Here is a 22,281-nt window from a genome sequence, read left to right on the forward strand (position 1 = left end):
TCTTTAAAGCATGTGGAATATATGGATTTTCCTTTTCCAACTCACGTAATTGTGCTCAAGGTCCGGATGGTTCTTCTCAATTCCATCATCTAATATGGACACCACCACCCCCTGACCAGTAACACCCTGCTTCCAGGCCTCCTTCACATTGAGGTCACGATGCTTACTATTATACTGAAAAAAGATGGGGGAGAAATGCCATCAATTGCTCCAAGGAGTATTTAAACTAAATAAATAAATAGATTAAAAACTTTATATATAAAAAAAAGGGAAAAAAAAAAAGGAGAATGGCATAGAAAATACTGATACCCAGGATGAGGCTTTCATTGTGCATGCTTATTTGGATGACAATCTTCTTGTGAGTACAATATGCTATTGCAGCACTAATGGCAAAGCATTTGCTGAAATTCACTAGTTTTCTTTCATCAACAAAAGCACACAATGAACACACCAAGATTCCAATTTAAGCCATGGCTTCCGAGCCATGTCTGCCTTCATTATACAGCAACTCTCTGGAGTTCCAGCAGTATAAATTTAAATCGAGGCTGCCAACGGCTAGCAGTTGCAGAAGTATGTCACGGTGAAGCTACGCTCAGCAGGCCTGTTGCTCCTGTTCTTGGGTCCTCAGCGCTGAGGTAGCGACCTTGAACATGAGGCTGCTGGGCTACCCGGGCACCGCAGGACTGCGGGGATGTGACCTCACTTCCTCTCCCTCTGCCTCCATTCGGCTGTGGCTATAAGCAGCCTAGGCTTATTTAAGCAAAAAATTGAATTTATTTCGCAGTGTGGCTACTCTCTCTCCTTTCCTCCATCGTTAGTAAACCTCCCCGGAGACGCACTCTTTCCTTCTCTCTGGGTGTGGGTGTGTGCACGCATGTATGCGAGTGTGAGTTTAAAAACTCCTGGGGATGTGTTCACATGTGTTTTTCTGTGTGTGTGTTTTGGGGGTGAGGAATATAAAGAGAAGACACTTGCCAACAAGCTAAGCTAGGGATCAGAAAGTCAACAACCCAAGAGCCCATCTATAACCATGGGCTGCAATGTGCATCGCTGGACTACAATCATAAGTGCAACACTTAGGTGAACTGAAGACAGCAAGCAAAATAAATCTCATCTCAATCCTGAGGATGATGACGACGACCTTTTACCATTCATAGGCACTGCTATTAAAATCTGATGATCATCTGTAGTTTGGGATGATGGCAACAGATCGCTTTTTGAGGGTGTGGAGGAGTGGTCGAACAATTATTTCAGAGAATTTGCTTTCCAGAGGAAATGGGGACAACAATCGAACAAAGCCACATGACGCACTGCTGCACGGACAGAGTTTGTTCCTGTTGTGGGCAGAATTTCAAGCTTAAAGTCACAACATAGGCCCTCTTCACCAAAGGAGACAAAACCCTCTCTTGTTTCCTCAGTTCATTTGCCAGTTGGAATCCAGTGTCCTAATTTGGTGGATGGTGGTGTCCCTGACTCCAAAACGACAAAGCTGTTTGACAGTTATGATTACTGTTAAGAAATGAAACCCAAATTAGGACAGGAATTAAGGGGACCCCCTCCGAAAACCCCAAAAACGCATCATAAATGATATATAAGCACAGATGGCTTTTACACCCTTTAAAATTAGTATGTGAATTATTTGCAAGGATGCATCATAAGGAACAAGGTTATAAATTTTAATGAGAGCTACATTCCGTGTTTATTCCCTTATCATAAAACACTGCAAACTCCAACATGATCAAATTAAATTAAAATTAGGTTCTTAAACTGACAAGACTATGCCCAGAAAAACAAAAACTTAAATTAACCACTTTGGCTAAAAGCTGAGACACATACATGTGAGCAGACAGTGTTCCTGGCAGAACTTCTCATGTTGGATAAGGGGTTCTGGGATGAATGCTCCTCTATAACTTTTACACTGCAGTGCCTCATCCAGACACATTTAATCACTTCATGTCTGGTTGCAAATGCATATGCAGATGTGACAGTTGGAGAAGCCAAAAAGATGAGTAGGGATGTGGGGGGGGGGGGGGGGGTGCAGGGGGAAAACACATGCCTTGTATTCAAACTGAATACAGTTTTACAGAACCGCCATTCAAACTGAATGCCATTATTATACAAAACAAGGCACACAGTTAACATCTATATGCACAAGAGGCCAAAGCACAGTACACTCAATAAAAATTCAATCAGATGGCCATGTGAATACTAGAACCCTGAACTGAAGGAACATCCTCTCTTATGAACCAGTTGTTGAGGCAAACATGGCAACCCACACCCACACCCACACCCAACCACACACACACTTACCAGGTACCACTGCTCTGCAAACTTGGGGTCAGCTGGCTCAGAGTAAATATCTCTCTTCTTCCTCTGCTTCACCACCTGCTGTTCTGCCCATGTCACCTTGGGACAAACATGAGTGACAGAGTGTGTTGAGGCATTTCAAGGATCGCTCGTTTGACTTTAATGCAAAATTGACAAAACAAGCTGGTTCAGGTGAATTTTTCACCCTCTGACATGGTCCTTTGCTTAAAAGCCCAGGATAGCATAAAACCTCAATTTCATTGCCTAACAGTACTCATTTAAAAATAGCGTAGCACTGGAAAGTAGCAGAGCAAAAAAAAAAAAGCACTCAAATGGTCCCTCAGTGCCTGGCACAAAAAGCACTTCATAGTCTGCAGTGAACAGTGAAGTTCAGACCATGTTCAACAGTTCAAGACCTCCCAGTGAGAATATTAAAATACCTGTCAGCATTGAGAGCACAGCCATGCCACACACACAAAAATATAATTCCGCAAAACCATTAAAACTTTGTCATAATGATGCAAGACCAGCTCTTTCTTCCCAGATAGTATTATGAAACATTAAAATCTGGGAAAATTACTTGCAAATAAAAGTAAAAAGAACATTCACCCTGGACCGGCTTCTGTAATTGTCCTTTAATCTGAACGCTGATAACTGAAAAATGCCCATTAGACATTATCCAGCTGTTAAAATTATGCTGTATAAATGTATGCAGCTGCACTTCACTATGCAGCTCAGCCCATTTCCTGTGGTAAGTTCTGTACATGCTGAACTTTGCCCCATTGCAGCTCATCCATTTTCATAAAATATGCCTTCTTTTCGGCGCTAGCCATTGCGGTCACATTAATGTTCGCTTATTGAGAAATGTGATCACTGAAAAAGCGTTAGCATGTGATGAACCAGTAGTTGTGTGACCACAGCAATTTGGACACAAACCACATTAACTGCATGCAAGGGCATAGCAGAGCAAGTGATTAGTGACTTACCGAATAGGAAGCCAAACTTGCAGAAAACGATCAAGTTATATTTTTCAAAAAGGTTCACTGCATAATAAAAATTTATCTTGAAAAGGCCAAACAGAAAAATGAGACCCTTATTCTGCAACAGACAGAGGGAGACAGCTGACTGACCTAAAGCGCAATCTTACTAATTGAAATAAAAGATAACGGAGCACAGAGATGGCACAAATGCAGGCCTATATGAGGTGCAAAGACTGGCGACTGGGACAGCTGACTGCTGTGTGGAGCTTCATTCAAGGGGACAGAGCTGGCAGTGAAGTGACAGCATCACTGCGGTTCTTAAGGGTGAGCAGCAGACACCACATCTTCTCTCACAAGGCTGTCTTGGGGGCATTACCAGCACTCAGGTTAAGACTGATTACGAATGGGCAGCCCACAGTCAAGCATGCACAGACAAAACTTCTGTCAAATGCTCTTCACACATCCTCACCCCTTAAGAGCAACACTCTTTGACGTCAGGTGGCTTGACACCAGATGGTGGCACTCTCAGAAGAGTGTAGGTAATGATTAACTAATCATCCAGATTATACCTCTGGTCCAAGGTACAGGTTATGTACCAGTAGCTCAATATCTGCCTGCTTTCAGCCCCAAGTCACCCCTATACGTTTACGTGCCAAACTTGGCTTAAAAGAATAAGTGCTTAGTATTTAAGAAATGAGCTTGCTGTAAATGTACAGATAAATACTGAGTTAAGGATCTGGATCAGCATTATAGTCCAACAAGGCAAGATTCAATCAAAAGTAAGGCACACCTCTTGATCAGTCTACAGTAACCCACAAATACCATTCCAGGAAAAGAGATGGAGGAGAGGATGTTTGCAACTTCTCTGTAATCCTGCCCAAATGTACTGAACTGGTAGGAGATAAGGTTTCTTCTCCCCGATATCAGTGGGAACCCAGTGCATGCATCAACAAGAGGGCAGTGGTCAAGGAAGATGCTTCCAAGAGCATTGGCTATACTATTGACTGTTCATCACTGACTGCTAACATGCACTAGTCTGACTGTAACCTCTAACCTACTGTAGTAGCTAGGATATAAAACTGTTTCATCATCTACTCATAGAATGCAAGTCATTCTGGATGAAAAGAAGTGTCTGCTAAATGCAGAAAATGTAATGAAAATATAAAGCTCCAAGCAGACCACCATCATCACAGAGTGGCTCCACTGTAACAATGGAAGTGTAGCTTCATGGATATGCAGTAATTAAAAAGCAAACTGAGGCTGGTAAAGAAACACCGCCATTGTACCAGTCATCCTCAGCACATATTAAACACCCGTGTTTTCAAACGCTTATCATTCAGTATACTTTGCTCACTACAAAAATGCACTGAAGATCCAATCAAAATGTTGTGGCAAACATCTGCACAACTGAAAATTGATTATTCATAAATGAGTCGGGCTCAACACCCCGGTGTTTTAGTTATTTAATTTGTGCCAAGTGTGTGTTGTAACAGCACACACACAAGCAGGCCAGTGCCTGCGGCAAGGGAATTATCTGTGTTCTGGGGAAGAACTGAATGATGCAGACCAGAGACTCCAAGGAACTAAGATAAAATCTCTATTATAAATGAGACTGGAAGCTGGTTATCTGTAAAAGCTTAAAATGTACCGCCACTCACTGCATTTCCAATACAGCAGGCAATGGGTAGGAGCTTATTTGAAGGAGATATTTGACCGACTCCATCTCTTAATTTCCTTATAGAATACAACATGAAACTAGGATAACAGTCTAACAAGCCTAAAACCTCTCCTTTTGAAAAACCTCAAAAAATTCAAAAATTCCAATAATAAAGCTTAGATGCACAATACTGCCTACCCAACATCGCCTACTTCTGTAAATATGATCAAAAGAACTTAAAGCAGTGAAACTAATAAATGTTTAGGGGAGAAGGATCCTGTATCCTTGATCCAGGTGTCTTCTGTCAGCAAGCAGCACTGCTTGTGATCAGACCTGTTTAAAGGCTGGGAGGCTCCCCTTTCAGCCTGGTGCTTTGGGAGCAAAGGAATTCACCAACAGGAAGTAGAGTAGGGCAGCCAGAGGAAATCCCATCAAATCTTGTTAAGAGGGAGGACCAACGTGTCTGCAACGACTGACAAAGGCAACACAGTGGAGCAGCTTTGTTGCTTTAAGATCCACATCAGCTGCAAAACAGGGGCTCCTTGAAACGACATGGCTCCACCAGCAGCAGACCACTAGACGCCACTAGAGCCTGAGCTTCATCTTAATATGGTGATGAGGAAGCAAAGTCTTCAGGAAATATTTGCTTTTAATACTGCATTCTGGCTTGTATTTGAACAGGCTTGTGCTGTTCAAAATTGCATGGGTGCACTACTCTGCGTGGTTTAGTGATTTCCTTTCTCTGAAACACAATTTAACACATGAGGGACTTAAAAATGAGCTAATGAGTTGAATGAGATTGGTCGAGGGAGCACAGTGGGTCCCATAGAAGGTCTCTAGGATATGAGCTGGGAAACACTTAAAAGGGAGAGAAGCAGCTTTTTGTTGGCTTTTGATGCGTCAGTGTACATTGGTGGCTGTTTAAGCTCACAGCCACCTCTCGATTGTGGCTGTAGCAAGTCAGGCTTGCGTTCGAAAGACAGACGAGCCCTCCCAGGCAGGGGTGGGGTCCCAGGTGGCCTCATTACTCAAGCACCTCATCAAGTCTGCACACCGGACCTTCCAGTGCTTTTCCATCTCTGGCCAAGCCAGCCATGGCTGCTGCAGGCAACTGTGGCTCTGGGTTGCAAGCACATGAAGACAGACTGCACCCCCCCCCCCCACAAATTGAGTAATGGCACATGCTGATCCAGTCAGTGACTTCCATTAGGAAGTCTTGCAGCCTCTGAAGCTGAGAATGTGGGTTTAGCGTTTTGCAGCGTCTCGTCTTGCCCTCTGGACCGCGAGCATGGGGACGGGATGTCAGAGATGCCTGAACCCCAAACACTCAGCAAGGGGGTTCATCACACACACAGGAACAGGCTCAGGCAATGGAGATGAAGGGGCTGACGCACGCCAACAGGGCAGCGTGATAACATGATGTTCATCAGTGGCTACACAAGAGAGAGACCAAGCACAGGCCAACAGGGCACTGGAGAGGCATTCCAACATAAATCAATACCTGGGCAGGCAAGGAAGCTTCTGTCCATCCCTCAGTGTGGCTCAGGCACATTCAAGCAAGAAAGATCCTACTTTTTTAAAAGATGCTGCATACAGCATTGCCTTCAGTAGTGACACATAGCCACTTCCCATAGACAGAAGCTCTGAACAGCCAGAATATTTCAAAAGGCAACATCACAGAAACATAGATAATTGGATCAGCCCAAAAAAGTTAATGTTAACTAGTTTCATTTTTCCCCCTGCAACTACTTACTCTGTTTGAATAGATCTGGTAAATAATGACAACATTAAACTTAATTATCTGACAGATAATTAAGAGATGTTTAGATCCAGCCCCAGAAGACTGGAGATCAGCAGAGTTTGGCGACTCTTCTGACAAAATGTGCGTCAAGCAAGTTGATCAGCCAGTCGCCGGTGACTGGTACAGTGTTCCCAGTTACAGTAACAAATCAGTTCGCCTAGTTTTTCAAAATTTACAGATTCCACAAAAATATGCTAACTAGCACTGTTACATTTCACTGCATTTTACTAAATAACACTAACTACATAGCTAGGATAGTGACTTAACTTTCACACATCTGCAAAGCTAAGTTGGACACTGATTTCTGCACCAGTCTTCTAGATTTTACTTCCAAAAGAATAGCACTACTTTTAAGTCAGCTCAAGGTGCACCAAGTCGTGTTACCATCTAAAAGCAGTGTGGAACATTTCACACATACCTGGGGCTCTCCATGTAGGCGAATGTGTGTTCCTCTGTGTGCCGATAAAGACCTCTTCACCATCCTGCGGTGCCGGAAATGATAGTAATCTCCAAATATCTGCCAAAAAAAAAAAAAAAAAAAAAAAAAACCCCACACACACACACACACACACACACACACACACACACTTAGAGCACATTCTAAAGATATTCTTGGTAAAAGTTATTTTTAAATTCCTGTAAATAAGGATGCAAATGGAAAACATTTTCTTAGAAAACAGTACTGATCTAACCACATCCTTCCCAATTCAGGAACAGAACACGACCTTTCTATGACAGGTGAGACTTTGTACCAACTCGCAATGCAGAAAAGGAGGATACTTTATGCAATACATCATTGCCAAATAGACCAAGCAAGAAATTGTCAGCATGAGTCACCAACACAAGAGGCCAAGACCCATATAGCAATCGGAGAGAAGAACAAGAGTGCCCCAGCAGAATCAGGAGCAGTTGACACTCCAGCATGAGAGGTTGAGGGTGTAAATAAACCACAGCAGATAAACAGCAAGCCAGCTACACCTAAATGAGGCTACAAAGTTTAGACAGCCCTATTTTAAACAGTCAACACGGATTACAAAGCTACCACTCTCTCAGTTCATCAGCAAGCATTCCGACTGTCCCCCGATAAATTCCTGCTGGAACCCGCAATTATGAATCTGTAGTCACATACGCACAACAGGACCATTCAGAAGGCTGAGTGTCAAGAATGGCAGCAGAGCAGATCAATTCCCCTTGTGAGCAGGGGAAGGCCTCAGACCTAAGGAGTTGGTCATGCTCTGCCAAGCTCCTGATGTGCCCATGCAGCCATAATAAAAAAAGTTGCAAGGTGAGACATGGTCTGAAATCATAGCCCATCCCAAATCCCCTACCACAGCAGCAACTGAACGTTCTGATGAGCCGTGCACTAACGACTGATGCTTTCATTAGCTGTCGAGCGGCCGAATAATCAGCACAATTGGTTCTACTGGAAGGTGTAAAAATGAGGTTGTAAATCTAAAACAAAATGAACATAGCAAATAACCAGCAATAAAATTTGGAAGCAGAGAACACTGAGGTTTCTAAAATTTCTCACATCAGTAGCAGCAAATTTCCAGTGCAGACAATTTTCAGTTGCTTTCATCTGACAGACCTTAAAATCTCTGAGTCGATAACAGAAGTTGAAAGGGCTGCTTCGCACATATTAGCAAATCGCCTACAAAAACCATGAGCTCTGCAGGTTCAAAGCATACATAACTGACTAGCTGCCGTGAACATGAGGTTTCCAGTACATCATGTAAATAACCCAGAAATAAATCAGTACACACTCGGATACTAAGCCTCATGCAGGATTTGAACAAGAAGAATTACAAAACATGCAATATGAAAAGTGTATTTTTGGGACTGAAAAATGTGGTACTGCGGGGAAAGAGTTAAGCAAAAGGCCTGCTTTGAGATATCAGAACATTCTGTGCCCGATCTCTACGCCACTTCTCGTATTTAATCTCACAAAACCAGGCTGGATTACAGCGTGCAGACACACATGCACACACACATTCACCCAAACAGCTGAGAGGCTGCGGAGCATGAACCCTTGAGACAGCAGACTGACCACTTTGAGACAATGAGGCAGAAGGGAAAAGTCTGCAGTTCACAGAAGAGAGAACATGAGAAGGAGAAAAACAGAACAGGAGGGTTTAATGTCTGCATGTGTAGTCTGTGTGTGCGCGCACGCCTATGTATGCATGAATGCACATGTGAAGTATAGAGAAAGCAAATTATACAGAGAGAAGGGAATAAGAGCAACCATAAGTGAGAGAACACAGTAGAGAACAGATAATGAAACAACAACAGGAAGGGTACAAAAAAACAAAAACAAAAAAACAACCGACACCAAACCAACAAAAACAAAAAGTACAAAATGCTCATCTAAACCTACAAGCAGCTCCTTCGAGGTCACTCGCTACGGCGCAAGCAGCAGGGTTCAGGGGCTGGCCAACAGAGTGCCGGCATGTGCTGGGCAAACCAAGATAAGAGTTGTATAAGGGACAGCCATCGGTCTTGTGGATGCAGTGATAACAGATGCAGATGGAGGAATCATGTTTCCTAGGACCACCGCTGCATCAACGCACTCAGCCGCCCCGAGTGGCAATGACACGCGCACTGTCCAAACGTGGGCTTGGTTGACAGGCTGGAGTAGGTCAGCTGGCCTTTGTCTTCGAATGCAAAGCAGTGAATCACAAAAACGAAGGTCAAAAATGTTACAGAACCTGTGAAGCATTACGAGACTGCCTCTATGAGATGTACTAGCTGTGTTATGACCATCCTCATCAGCCTAACGCAACTAACCCAGAGGGTGGAGTGGCATGTATGAGGGCGGCATACTCTGCCTGGGGTCTTGCGACCCAGCTACGAGGAATGTGGAGAGCAAAGAGGAGCCAGATAGATATTTATGGGCAAAATCACTTTGCAAAAACCAGGCCTGACAGTATGGCCAAAGCGCCGTGATAACTCGAGCCTGTCGGCGCCGCGCTACATTGACAGAAGGCGGTAATTAGGCCTCCATCTCCCCTGTGTACTTTTGACTCATCTGGGGTCAGGAGGAGGACCAGACAGCACTAATGCCCTCATCTGCCCCCTCCCAGCCCTGCGCCAGTTCCCACACAAATTAGTGCCATTATCTACAATTAGCCTAAGCCTAGCCTCCCATCCATGGCTGGTGTGCCCCACAATCTGTTCTCCAATCTTAAAAGAGCTCACGTTCATCTGCTTAAAGTTTAACTAGGAAATAGATCTAATGGAAAGTAGGCAGTGTAAATAAGTGAGAAATGGTGGATAGAAAGGGGGGGAAAAAGAAAATTTAATGTTGCCAGAGATGGCACGGATGGAGCTAAATTTGCAAGTCACTAGGGGCTATTACTGAAGTGGAGAGGCCATCAATCAACCTCCCTAGTATGCAAAGCCACACACGTTTTAAAATAACTCCATTGCTGTTTATTTGCTCGTCACATCACTGTCGAATTCAACTTGGGCCAATTAAAAAAAAACAAACAAAAAAAAAAAAAACATGAAAGTAAAAATTATTAAAATGGCGGCAAAACAGAACCCACATGCTATTCATCAGTGACATTTGTGCACGTTGCAAGCTTCGTCTTCCTTTGACTCTAGTAACCATGGATAGTATGCACAGTTCAGTTTAGATCCAATTTAAAGTTCACCATCCAGGCCACCCTCATCATATTCAAGCCTCAAATATGTTTCTAAATATATAGCTGAATATGAGAAAATATGCTTGTATGAGTCTTGTATAAAATAATAAATACCTCACACCCATTCTCAGCCGCACTCTCAGGGCCTGAGGGTGCAGGTTGAACCCACACTGATATCACATAACCAGCAGTTTCCCTGATTACAAGAGGCCCAGCTCTGTAGCGGTGTGCAGCAGCGAGGAGCAGATGGTCAGCAGGGATTTTTTGCTCAGTCATTCTCTTATCTTTGTTGGGTCTGGCCATCTCCTCTACCTCACCATGACTCATGCCACTTCTCCACTCTTACCCATGTCATCCTTATGATTCCCACCCCCTCCTCCTTTAGGCCTTTTGTCATGCTTGTCTGCTGCCTGCCATTACCTCGCATCGACTATCAGCCTGAAACGCTAACCTTGAATTTAACAGACTGCGCCATCCAAAGACATCAGAATCAAAATGCATTTCACTCTGGAAAAATAGAGTGAACCTGATCTGCGATACTCAATGAATTCTCCAGAAGGCCAGGACTGGCAAAAGAAAGCTTCCTTTACCTGCTCCATTTATTTGAATAAGATCTTAATTAGATTCAAAAGGTTCAGACTCAGGTCCAGAACTGAAGATGAATTACACACCGCAAGGGATCCCCGAAACCACCAAGCAACCTCTCAAAGTTCACTTAAAAAGAGGTTAGCTCTCACAATAGTCAAGGTGTGCATGAACAATGACCAATTAACACCAACAATTTCCCAACAGAGCAACTGTGCTGAGAATTGGTCAATGCCATGCTAACTACAGGAACACTTAATGACTGCGCAACAGCACATTTCCCCAGAATACAGGTCCATTAGTATCCCTCATTTGCTGCATGAAAACTCCAGATTCATTTCTACTAATTTATGAGGAGGCCCATGGTGAAGGTACCAGCTGTGTTGTACCATTGCTGTGGACAGAGAGGAGACCTCACACAAATAGCAGAGCTTTACAGCCCCCACATCTCAGGCAGGGACAAGCAGTTCCAGCCCCTAAAATGTTATGGGTGTGCATGTTCTAGGGTTTATCAGATGTATTCAATTACAAGAATTTGAATCTTGTAAAAAATGGAGGGCGCTACAAAACCTTATCTACAAGTTTCATCATAATAAGTATGAGCTAGATCAATACAACATGATCCTCCATGTGTCTGCACTTGTCAACTGACTGTTGTTTCAAGGAACGCTCAGTGGACAATCAATCAATCAATCACCCACACAAAATGAACTGTAATTGACTTTGACCAAATCTTGCTCTCCATCTCGTATGACATTCAAGAGAGAATTGCTATGGATTGTGGGCAGGAGGAGACTTGGAGACTGGTGTGAGGAAAGGATAAAAAGATGAAAAGACCACTGACACGAGAGCAAGAGAGAGAGAGATCGCAGACAGACCATGGTTACTATAGAAACACCCAAGAGTGAGGAATGGATGACAGTTTGGATATAGCTATAGTGAGAATGAGAGTGATTTCCAGGGGGGGTTATCAGAGAGGACATGGTCATGGAACAGCTGTCTTGTACACAAGCTGAGACTGTTTGCATATGTGATGAAAAAGGAACCAAAACTATGATGCTCCAAATTCTGAGCTGGGAACCAAGGCCACTTAACAGGATGTAATATATGCGCTCTTCACTCTACTGGCCAATAAGGCTGCATTTTGTCCCAAAGTGCTCCAGTGGGGCTACAGCATAGGAAAAGAGATACTATTACAATTTATTAGCTCAACACATACATAAACAAACAAAAATCTGAAAAAAATGTGCCAGCAGGGATAGGAATGGGCAGAAACACCCGATCTCCTTTTTAGTCAGTGCTAATGCCCATTTTAGACTGATTCACATAAGGGTGACCAACCTTATTCACACAAGGGCAAACATGCTTCATTTGAGAAACATGAACCCGCCCCACCCAGCTCCCTTAAGATTCAGACCACAATTGCATTCAAATTTAATGATGCAAGACTCAAAATGCTCACCAACTCTTACTGGGCAATATAGCAACGTCTACTGATGCTAACATCAAACAATAGGTTAGAAACAATAATGACCTAAGCTTAGACACTAAAATGGTATTTTATTTTCGTTTCATTTTGGATTCAACACCTGGACCTCTGATGTTCAGAAATATGCACAGTTGAAGGCAGTCAAGTTTGGGTTCTGAGCAAAGATGGTAATGGAGTTGACAGACTAAGTCAGATGCTATACAATGCTGTCTTTTTTACATTGCTGATGATTGATTTCAGATGGCTGCTATCCACAAAGGCCTTTTTTTTTTTTTTTTTTAAAACCTTGATGAACCCTCACCTCCCCAAAAGCCACATACACCACACCCTGTATTTTAATTTATATATATATATAAATTTAAAAGCGTCTAAAGCAGTCCATAATTAGAGTTGTGTCAAGAAAGGTGATGATCAGTGTCTTATGATACTTGCTAGTCCAAAAAAAAAAAAAAAAGACTTTCTGCTGGATAAGAGCAAAAAGTACAAACAAGATACATTTACTAAAGTGAGGGGAAAAAAAATATATCTATATCTATATCAATGTCATAACCAAGTCTTAGTGATCATGTCATGAGCTCAGGAGATCAAGGATGCATCAGAAAAAACAGCAGCCATTCAGCTCAATTAGTATGATTATGAATCAAAACAAATGCATCAAATTATATGCAAACACACAAAAATTGTTGAAATACTCAATACTACATGGCTTTCTCCTCTTGCTCTCACTTTGTGAATCATGATCTCTAATGAAAAAGGGCTACATTTTTCCTTGATATGTGGTATGAATCTCAATTTTGTTATGACCATAGACAAAGAAAAAGGTCCCTTTTCCCTTCAGAGACATTGACAAGACCTGAAGAAAGGTTTTTAATAAATCAAAGTAACCTGCTACACATGGACAATAGCCCCCTGACCATGAGACATGAAAAGTGCATGCGCGCACACACACACTTCATAAAAATTGTAATGTGCTAAAAGTTTACCAACTGCCCCCCCAACCATTTAAACACAAAAAAATAAAAATCTCTCCCAAGACACACAAGCCACCACACCACATGCAGACCTTGGGAACAGAATTTAAGATCACACAAGACGTACAATAGAGAGCTTGACCACAGCTCAAGCTCTCTAGAGGGTGCCTTTCTATACAGGAAGTCTGTTCTTGTTTCAAGAACAGGAGGTCAACAGACCTGACGCTTTTCTTTGAAATATAATTTGGGAGGGTGCAAAATGTTTTCAAAGTGCATCATTAACGGTTATGTTTGCGGACACAGGAAAGGAGGGGAAAAAAAAAAAAAAAAAAAAAAAAAGTTCCATCCATCATCTTGAAGGGAACTTCAACCTTCAAATTTCTTGCCACAAAAGACAGGCAAGTCATTTTCAGAATGCCATTAAAACAAACAAACAAACAAAAACAAAGCGTGTGGGTAGCTTCCCAGGCTTGAAAAAAAGTCATCATCATGTGTAAATTAAGCTACCATTTTTAGACTACACTATGATTATCAGTGAACTATGGAAAACTGCACAGCAGTGTAGGCTTAACATAACAGGACAGTCACTGAGGGTAAAAGGTGCAATCAAAAGTTTTTAGCTGAAGATAAGCATCTTTGAAGTGTTGCACTTCAAAGAAAAGGTTGCAAAAAAGAAAGGGGTGGGAGGAAACCACCAAAACCAAATGGAGCGAGCAAAGCTGAACCTTTTTGGTGCTTTCTTCCACCCCACAGGGCCTACAGTATACGCAGAGGCACTGCTGCTAAGGTGAGGCAGCCCATTAACCAGCTCTGAGTCAGCAAGTTAACCTGCTGCTGGGCCTCTGCTCATCTCCACATTGAAGTGTGTGTGGAGGGGGCCTGGCATGGGCACCACCCTGCGCCAGGAGCACTGCCCAGCTAAACCCTCGGATCAGGCTTTGGGAGAAGAACCACAGCTGTTTTTACACTCCGTCACAAATGCAAGTTATGAAAACACTTACATCTGCCTCTTGTTTTCTACTCACACAGGTGTGGCAGAAACATACCTGTGGCTGACAATCGCAGTACACTGAATTGTGTCCCCAGACGGGTTCTGAAGCCTAAAAATAGCTGTGTGTTTTTGCACAACATCTGAAGCGTTTATGTGCATAGTTTCACTTGGCGAAAAACCATCGTAGACCCTCGTCATTTATGGAGGGGTCATGCTGGAGCACACCTGACGCAAATTGGGGTTAAACATTTCCCCTAGAGCAATACAGCAGCAAGTCAGGAAAAGGACACCCAACTTTCAAAGGGCACCTAGAACACAACAGGACCCACAAAAGCAGAAATTGAGAAGACACTGCAGAAGCTTGCCTTGTCCAACAGGGGACACAAGATAGCCAGTGCCCAAATACCTATATTCCAGAAGACAACAGTAAATTGACTTTAATAGCATTTTGATGATGCATTTGACATTTTCGTTAAGAGAGAGGAGTCAAACATTTGAGGAAATATTTACGCAGGCATTAGTGTTAAAACAGAATAGGAACAGGAGCCTATTCCAGTTAAAAAGACAATCCTGAGCCAATTTTGACAGAAAGAAAAAAAATATATCACATGAGCAATAAGATTTTAGCTTTCTGGCTGATCCAGTGTGAGACTTTAGCAGTGTGAAATGCTAAAATGATCTCAAACTCTACAACTCCAAGCCTGAGCCATTTCAGATGAGATGTGCACAAGGCAGAGGAGGCCAAAAGAATGAGAAGACAACCTTATGTCAAAGAATGCGAAAGGAGCAGGTTACATAAGCACTTCTAGCACTGTTAAATCTAGAACCGACATCCCTGCCATGCAAAGTTTGTCATTTTCCAAAATCTACAAAACCAAAACCACCCCCCAAAAACACTGCAGTCACGAAAAGGTACGAGTATTTATTTTTACACAATCGTATCTGTCCTTTTCCACAGGAGAGTGATGTTCACAAAGCAGCATCGAGGAGAGCTCTCAGAGATGAAGTGCCATTATGCAATGGTTGAGTCAAAGGTGAATTAATTTTTCACAAAAACATGATTTCTGGTCTTCCCTTCTGGGATTTGTCTCTTTTCAGGAAAGCTATACGAAATGATTGCTCAGTTTCTGAAGGTGAAAGACTAAGTCTAATCAGCTGTGTAAAAGTATGGCAAGCGTCAAAGAGCAAGCAAAATTACAGAAAAAGAACAAAGTGTGTGTGCTTTGGGGTCATTTTGCACACCATTAATTTTCATGACTTGTAAAGTCTAACGAAGACATGGACATAACCAATCAGTCAATCAAACCAGAGCCAATAGAAACTGCAAATAAAATGTAAAAAAAAAAAAAAAAAAAAAAGTATGGAACCTGCTTTGCATTTCAAACAAACATTTGGTTATATGCAAACGGCGAATTGCATCAATAAACGTGAAATCAAGAACCCACACATACCAAGTCACCAGTATCATTTTGCAGACAGAAGGAAGAAACATTTTTCTGAGCAGTCAAATAAGGTGCAAATGTGAAATTAGAAGTGGATCAAGGTGAACTTGAATCTGTTTGAACATGGACCATTGACGCTGGCTGCCTGTATGAGGCACAGGAGTTCTGTCATATGGCAGGAGACTACCATTAAACACTACTGTTCAACAGCAGTCATCCACCACGTTGCAGGGAACAAGTAGAAACCTCGAAACTTCAGATTCAGCTTACCTAATGACACTACCATTTCAATACACAAATCTAACAGTCATTTAAACTTTTTTTTCTTCAGATCTATAAACAAACACTAAATCAACAACTTAACCATCATATATCGCAAACACTCATTACAAGCATTTCCTTAAGGTATTTTAGTTTACTGAAGCATTACGTACACAGGTAATTTGAGATCTATTCACTAGACGAAGCACTCAGCAGCTGTGCAAATGCTGTTTATCATCAGCAGTAAACAGGCCTACAAAGTGTGGAAGAGATGCGCTACAAAGCTGCTGACGCATAATTCTAGACTACAATCCCCACCTGCACAAAATCCACATAAAGGTTTTATATGACAGGCATTTTTTTACAAAGTGTATTAGCTTTTGCAGCCTCAATGATTTTTGTGTGTGTGCGATGTGAGAAACAATGCTCCATTTTGCCTGTGAGCTCACAACGCCTTATCTGTGACAATACACTTGTACTGTACTTGATATGGCATGTGCATATGCGTATGAGGAAGGACTACAGATTGATGACCATTTCTTGTAGCATATCTATTAGCCTGGAACAGACTGCCTGTCTGTGGACAGTCATTGTACTTTGCCATTTTGCATTTCTTCCTTCAGAGCCACCCTCAAATTTTCCTGGCAAATTAGAGAGAGCAGATGACATGTAGTGTCAGTCATATGGGCCAACAGGGATGGTGGTTAAATGGGACACCCCCTACACTGTAAGGCTGCCCCCCATTAAGTGTCTCCTATTTTAGTCCTCCAGTATAAAATCCCATAGGAGCCCACAGGGGCTCCATTGAGTCTGTGCACACCACAACAGGAACAGCCTGAACCTCAAAACCCTGCAAAGGTCATGCAGGCTGCCTTCAGGAGTGACAACACAACAGCAGTTTTCAATCAAACGTTATCTACTGATTAAAGATACTGAGGTGTTTGCAAATGCGTTTGGGGGGGGGTGGCCATAAAAGGGATGACAAAGTGGCGTGACAAAGCACAGTACAACTCCGATTGTGCTGGTTAGTATCTTAGGAGCTACACATAGTGGGATAAGTCCTTCTCACGCTTTTTTTTTTTTTTTTGCATGCCTACTCCACTGAAAAATGACTCAACTCAAAAGGGAGTGTGAAAGAACAAGAGAATCTCTACCCCAGATGTTGGGAAAGAGTAAGTGTTTCAGCAAACTGTTCCGGCAGTTCCCACGGAGCCCAAAATTATCCGATAAGAATCATGGTAGGATTGAAGTTGGCCACTCAGCATCTCCGGTTATCTTGCGCTTTTCGAAGTGTTCTCTCATTTGTAAGCATGAAGCTTTGGAGGGATGAGAGATTACTAGGCAGTTGTACTCTGCAGTCTAGAGGGGGGGGGGGAGGAACAAAAAACCCCCACACACCCTGATTCCATGTACCGCTACACATGTACTGAGTAGGAAGACAGGCATATTTATTGTTAACATGTTGGATTTAGACAGGTGGTGGGAGGGACAGATTCAACTTACTGTAATAACTACCACAGTCTTCGAGTTGAGTCACCAAACATACACTTCCAAGGAACTCGTGTGCAGGTCAGATGTTAAAAACAGCAGGCAGCAAAGGAGGGAAACAGATAAGGTAACATCAGGAAGTGCTCAGAACAGACTCTGATGTTTTCAATAAGCATGATTCCAGAAATCTCTTGACCTTGGGATACCCACACTGGCCATTCACCCATGGACACATCTGGCCTCAAAGCAGAACACATGCTTCTGCTTTTAGTAATACCACTCAACATCTGGAATTCAATTTTCTTTAGAAGGCTGAGATCCATTAGCATATTAGGATCTTAGTGTCTGATAAACATCACAGACATTACGGGCATTATGGCTAAGGGCTAAGATCCAGGTGGGACTGAAAGGCCATACGGGAAAACGTAGAAGAAAACACATTGGTCAGGTCATTTTCTCACTTGCATTCTCTACACAGATACAGCACATTCATTTAAAATAACATTTTTAGGCTAATTACCAAGAGAGAGAGCAGGTGGGGAAATCACTCACTCCATATTAGAATAACGCCAACATAACGAACAAAAAAGGCGTTCCAAGACATGGGTCAGTTGGGTCCAATCTATTTTTGCACTCTGGCAACAGAATCTCCCCAAGTTAAAAGAAGAGAAAAAAAAATTTCCATTGACTTAATTCAAACTGAGCAGTGGAAAGAGGCAACATTACCCATATCAGCATTTCTGCGCGCGCACACACACGTATCAAAGTAACAATTGGCCACATTCAGTGGAAAGAAGAGATTTAGATGATGGCTGTTTCAGCACACATCCTTGTTTAACCCAGATGCAGGTTTCCATTAGGAAATGAAGAACCACAATGCACAAACCAAAGCTTGTAGAAACAGGCAAGTTGAAAGTTCTACTTTTTTTGCAGGCATGTTCAGTGAAATTCTTGGTTATCAGGTGCAGAGATGTGGGGAAAACTGAAATCTACAGCAATCTAAACTGACACTTAAAAACAAACAAACAAAACCCCCACACCACAGAAGGCCTCATCAACCAGTTTTCCCGCCCATTTTAAGACTTTGTTCATCTTACTACAGCACATAAATCAATGTCACAACTCAAATCATTATAAATAACATTGTTAGAGGATGAAAGGGGCCAGCTTGGTCTGACAGCAAGAACTGCACATGTTTGTAATAATGATTCTGTGATTCAATTAGATTAACTGTTGCAGCTGGGTTTCTGAAATTCAGGAAAAAAAAAAAGGAAAAAAAAAAAAAAAGAAGAGACAGGATTTGTTTGTTGTTTTTTTAGGGGGTGGGGGAAAAAGCCATCTGATTTAGACTTGAATCAATGATGAAAATCATGCTGCATGATCATGGTCAATGTCTTTTTGGGCCAAGATGTTGCATGTCTTTATTGTGTGGAACAAACCCTCCCATTTTGTCTAATCTTCCTTTATTTAACTATTACATGGTTAGTCGGTCAGTAGACTATTTTTAGAGCACATTTAAAAAGACAATTTAAAACAAGCACATCAAATAGGAACTGGACAGTGGGGCATGTAACATGTAAAATGTAACATGAAATGCTACGTCATGGACTAAACAGCATATATAAACTGCATATATTTAATAATAATAAAAAATAAAATCCATCCAAGTTTTGTTCAGAATTCTTAGCTTGGCAAAGCATTAATCAATTTCCAGTACACCAGTTAAGAATCGACTGGTCAAGTGTCAGTGCACCATCATAAAAATAAAGAAGTACAATGAATGAAGCCAAAATATCGGTTTGGCAATATTCTGATGTTAATTCCTAAGTATAAGAAGAAAGCCTAATGTCCAAGTTTAAGCTTAGCTCATTTATTTCAAAACAGCAGCAGTGAGGAACGGAATTGCACCTTCTTTGGACCCATTTGCCCTTCACACAAAAGCTGGCCAATTTATGACTGCCATCCATTTTATCAAGTCCATCAGGTATCTTGTCAGCACAGTGCTGGGTCATCGGACTGTGTTCAGTTGGCCCAGCCTGGAACACTCCATTCTCCCCGGAGGACACTGTACACAGAGTTCTGGTTTCCAGTCACCATGGGCACATTTTTCAGAGGTCAGTTCAGGCCTGCCACTCTGCTGCTCATGATTAGAGGAAATGGTGAGAAGTCACAGGGAACTTCGGAAGTTGGAAAACCCCATTGTGGGCAGCTGTACTTGCACACACCACCATAAGCAACAAATTGCTGCTTAAACTCTCATGAACTCCTTCTGCAGCAATTCAGTAAATGACACAGCCCATTCTTCCCCAACACTCTATGGTCTGTGATGACAATTAAGCATCAGACACTGGACATTATGCATCCTGTCAGCAAGGCACTTCGACAAAGCACCAACATTTAGCTTCTTTTCAGCTATAAAAATAGGCTCACAGAGCCAACCCAACCCAGCCCAACAAGAGGAGACGGCAAACTGCTCCTCTTACTGCCGCCCGCGGTTTCAGCGCGTCCCCTGGGGCAATTTAGTGGGAGAGCAGGGAGAAAGTCACCAGCATGATGTTCTGGGAGAGGACGGCTGCGTTTCTAGGCCCAAACCCACCCCCCGGTTGTAGAACCCATGCCGAGGGCACATACCTCAGCTATTTCCAAGGCTCTGTAATTGCTAGCCATGTGGTTTTTGCATCATGTATGAGCAGGCTCAGGAATGGCAGGGCTGGATGTCGGGCAAAACCAGAGTTGCCGAATCGCAGCAGACGATCCAAACAGAGATGGCTGGCCAGGGTCCCGGGACAACAAGGAGGTTGGCAAAGTAAACTTGGCTGCCGGAACCTGTCCAGTTATAACCTTCCCAGCTTCCTGTCCGAGACTCTGTGGTCAAACTCGTGCCTGCCAAGTGATTCTCAGGGTGCAAAGGCAGCTGAGCACAGTTCACAGATATTCAAAAGGACGTCCTCCTGACTTCTCCGCTGCTCCCCCGCCATAGTTGCTCCAATTGGGTGAGGAGAACTCGGCATCATCTCCTTAACGCTGACAAACACGTCTCCGCTGTAGTCAAGGTTCTTTTGTTTACATTTTCTAAACAAAATGATGGCTTCCAGAAGAAGGGGAAAAAAAAAACCCCACATGAATAGATTCCACTCTCAAATGCAACAAGCCCAGACAAATGGGCTGAGAAAATGAGCACAGCGCTAAAGGCATGCTCCCTTACAGGATCACCTGGTAGTGCAGGCTCATCATCCCTCAAGGTCACACACATTTCCAAGGAAATAACATTTTTTTAAAAGGACAAAAGGCTTGCCAGAAAAAAAAAAAAACCCATTTGATAAGATGCAGCCTAAAATAAAAATAATAATAATAATAATAATTAAAAAAACAAACAAACAAAAAAAAAACAACGCATTTCACTCCGAGATAAAAGGCCAACCTCTCAATCCTAACATTGAGTCTTGTGCTGTGCGGGATACCCAGGGGGACTGGCGTCTTAGGGGTGTCGTTCCACTCCATTAATGGCTTCATGGGATGTATTCTTCCTGTTTTTGAAGAACAGACGGCTGCATAGCTGGCACCCTTTCAAGACATCAAGTAAAACCATCCCAGGCAAGAGAAAGCCAGAGTGGGCGTGAGGGGAGGTGAGTAGAGGCCGGCACTGGGGATGAGGCACAGTGCCAGCTGCACTCCCCCAGTTCAGAGAGCCAAGCCGGAGATAGCAACACTGAAGTGCCGGCGTCTTCCAGGCAACACGTGGCCTCAAGTGTCAATGGTGCGGAAAGCGCTGAAATTTACAAGCCACACTGAAACCACCACCATTTCTCTCCCCCCCAGCACCAATAAAATGCAAAGCTTGCGAAAAGCATTAAAAACATACTCATGACAAATCTATGTGATCCTGAAGAAGAAACAGGGATAAGCAACATCAGCCAAGTACAATATCGCTGTTCCTGGTGTAAACTGGATTTTCAGAAGATTAAAAGGAGGGGTCCATGATGTGATTTAGACAATGAGCTCCGATTCCCATCATGAAAGCGCTTACAAAACATAACTTGTAAAACAAAAAGAAGAAGAATGACCAACAATGAAGCTCTGAATCATCTGTGCCATTTTCCAGTGGAAACAGAACAGAAAGTGTGTTCTTCAGTTCCCATTGGGAGTAGGACCTACATGGCAGCAGGAATTAGTGACCAATAAAATATCAAGAGACGACATTTTTAATTATAATTATACCTAGTTTCTAAGTACATTAGGAAATAGGCAAATGATACCTTCTACAGAGAAGTTACTTATTACCATGATGACATTTTTAATGACTATTTTTTAGACGCATTATAAATAAAACACACCCTCCTGCATTCCACGATCTGTTCCCGTGTTGTGATTACAAGTTGCACACCCCTAGGCCATAGTTAATTGTTTTTATTGCAAGAGGCCATTCTGCCAAGAAACAACCCACTAAAGCCAGGAAAAACACACAAACATGCGCCTGGGCTTGCAGATGCTTGTGATTTCATGTCTGGGTAGCGTTAAGAAAACAGGCCAGATGGGTTGCACTGGGGCCTGGTCACAGGCTGCTCAGGTTTCTGTCCTGGAGAGGTGACCTGTGACATCACAAGTGGCCACCACCAGCCTGAAGAACTTACTCCATAAACTGTCTGCCAAGTCCCAAGAGCTAAG

At 42.7% G+C, this 22,281-nt stretch overlaps 1 protein-coding gene across 4 annotated transcripts in view; it reads right to left on the bottom strand.

Moving 5' to 3' along the window:
- Positions 1-22,281, bottom strand: part of furina (furin (paired basic amino acid cleaving enzyme) a) — a 63,814-nt gene that overhangs the window by 26,999 nt on the left and 14,534 nt on the right. For 2 of the 4 annotated variants that reach the window (XM_035520215.2, XM_027004499.3), the window contains exons 3-5: positions 7,164-7,262; positions 2,311-2,406; positions 46-174 (exon numbers count right to left, since the gene is read on the bottom strand). In XM_035520215.2, the coding sequence (XP_035376108.1) occupies positions 46-174; positions 2,311-2,406; positions 7,164-7,262 (324 nt within the window). Of the gene's footprint in view, positions 1-45; positions 175-2,310; positions 2,407-7,163; positions 7,263-17,631; positions 17,651-22,281 lie in introns of those variants that run through there. The other 2 variants (XM_081709994.1, XM_081709993.1) reach the window with 2 other exon arrangements.

The sequence above is a fragment of the Electrophorus electricus genome, chromosome 3 (assembly GCF_041902795.1).
Source record: "Electrophorus electricus isolate QZ-2024a chromosome 3, ASM4190279v1, whole genome shotgun sequence".
In the NCBI taxonomy this organism is placed as follows: Eukaryota; Metazoa; Chordata; class Actinopteri; order Gymnotiformes; family Gymnotidae; genus Electrophorus; species Electrophorus electricus.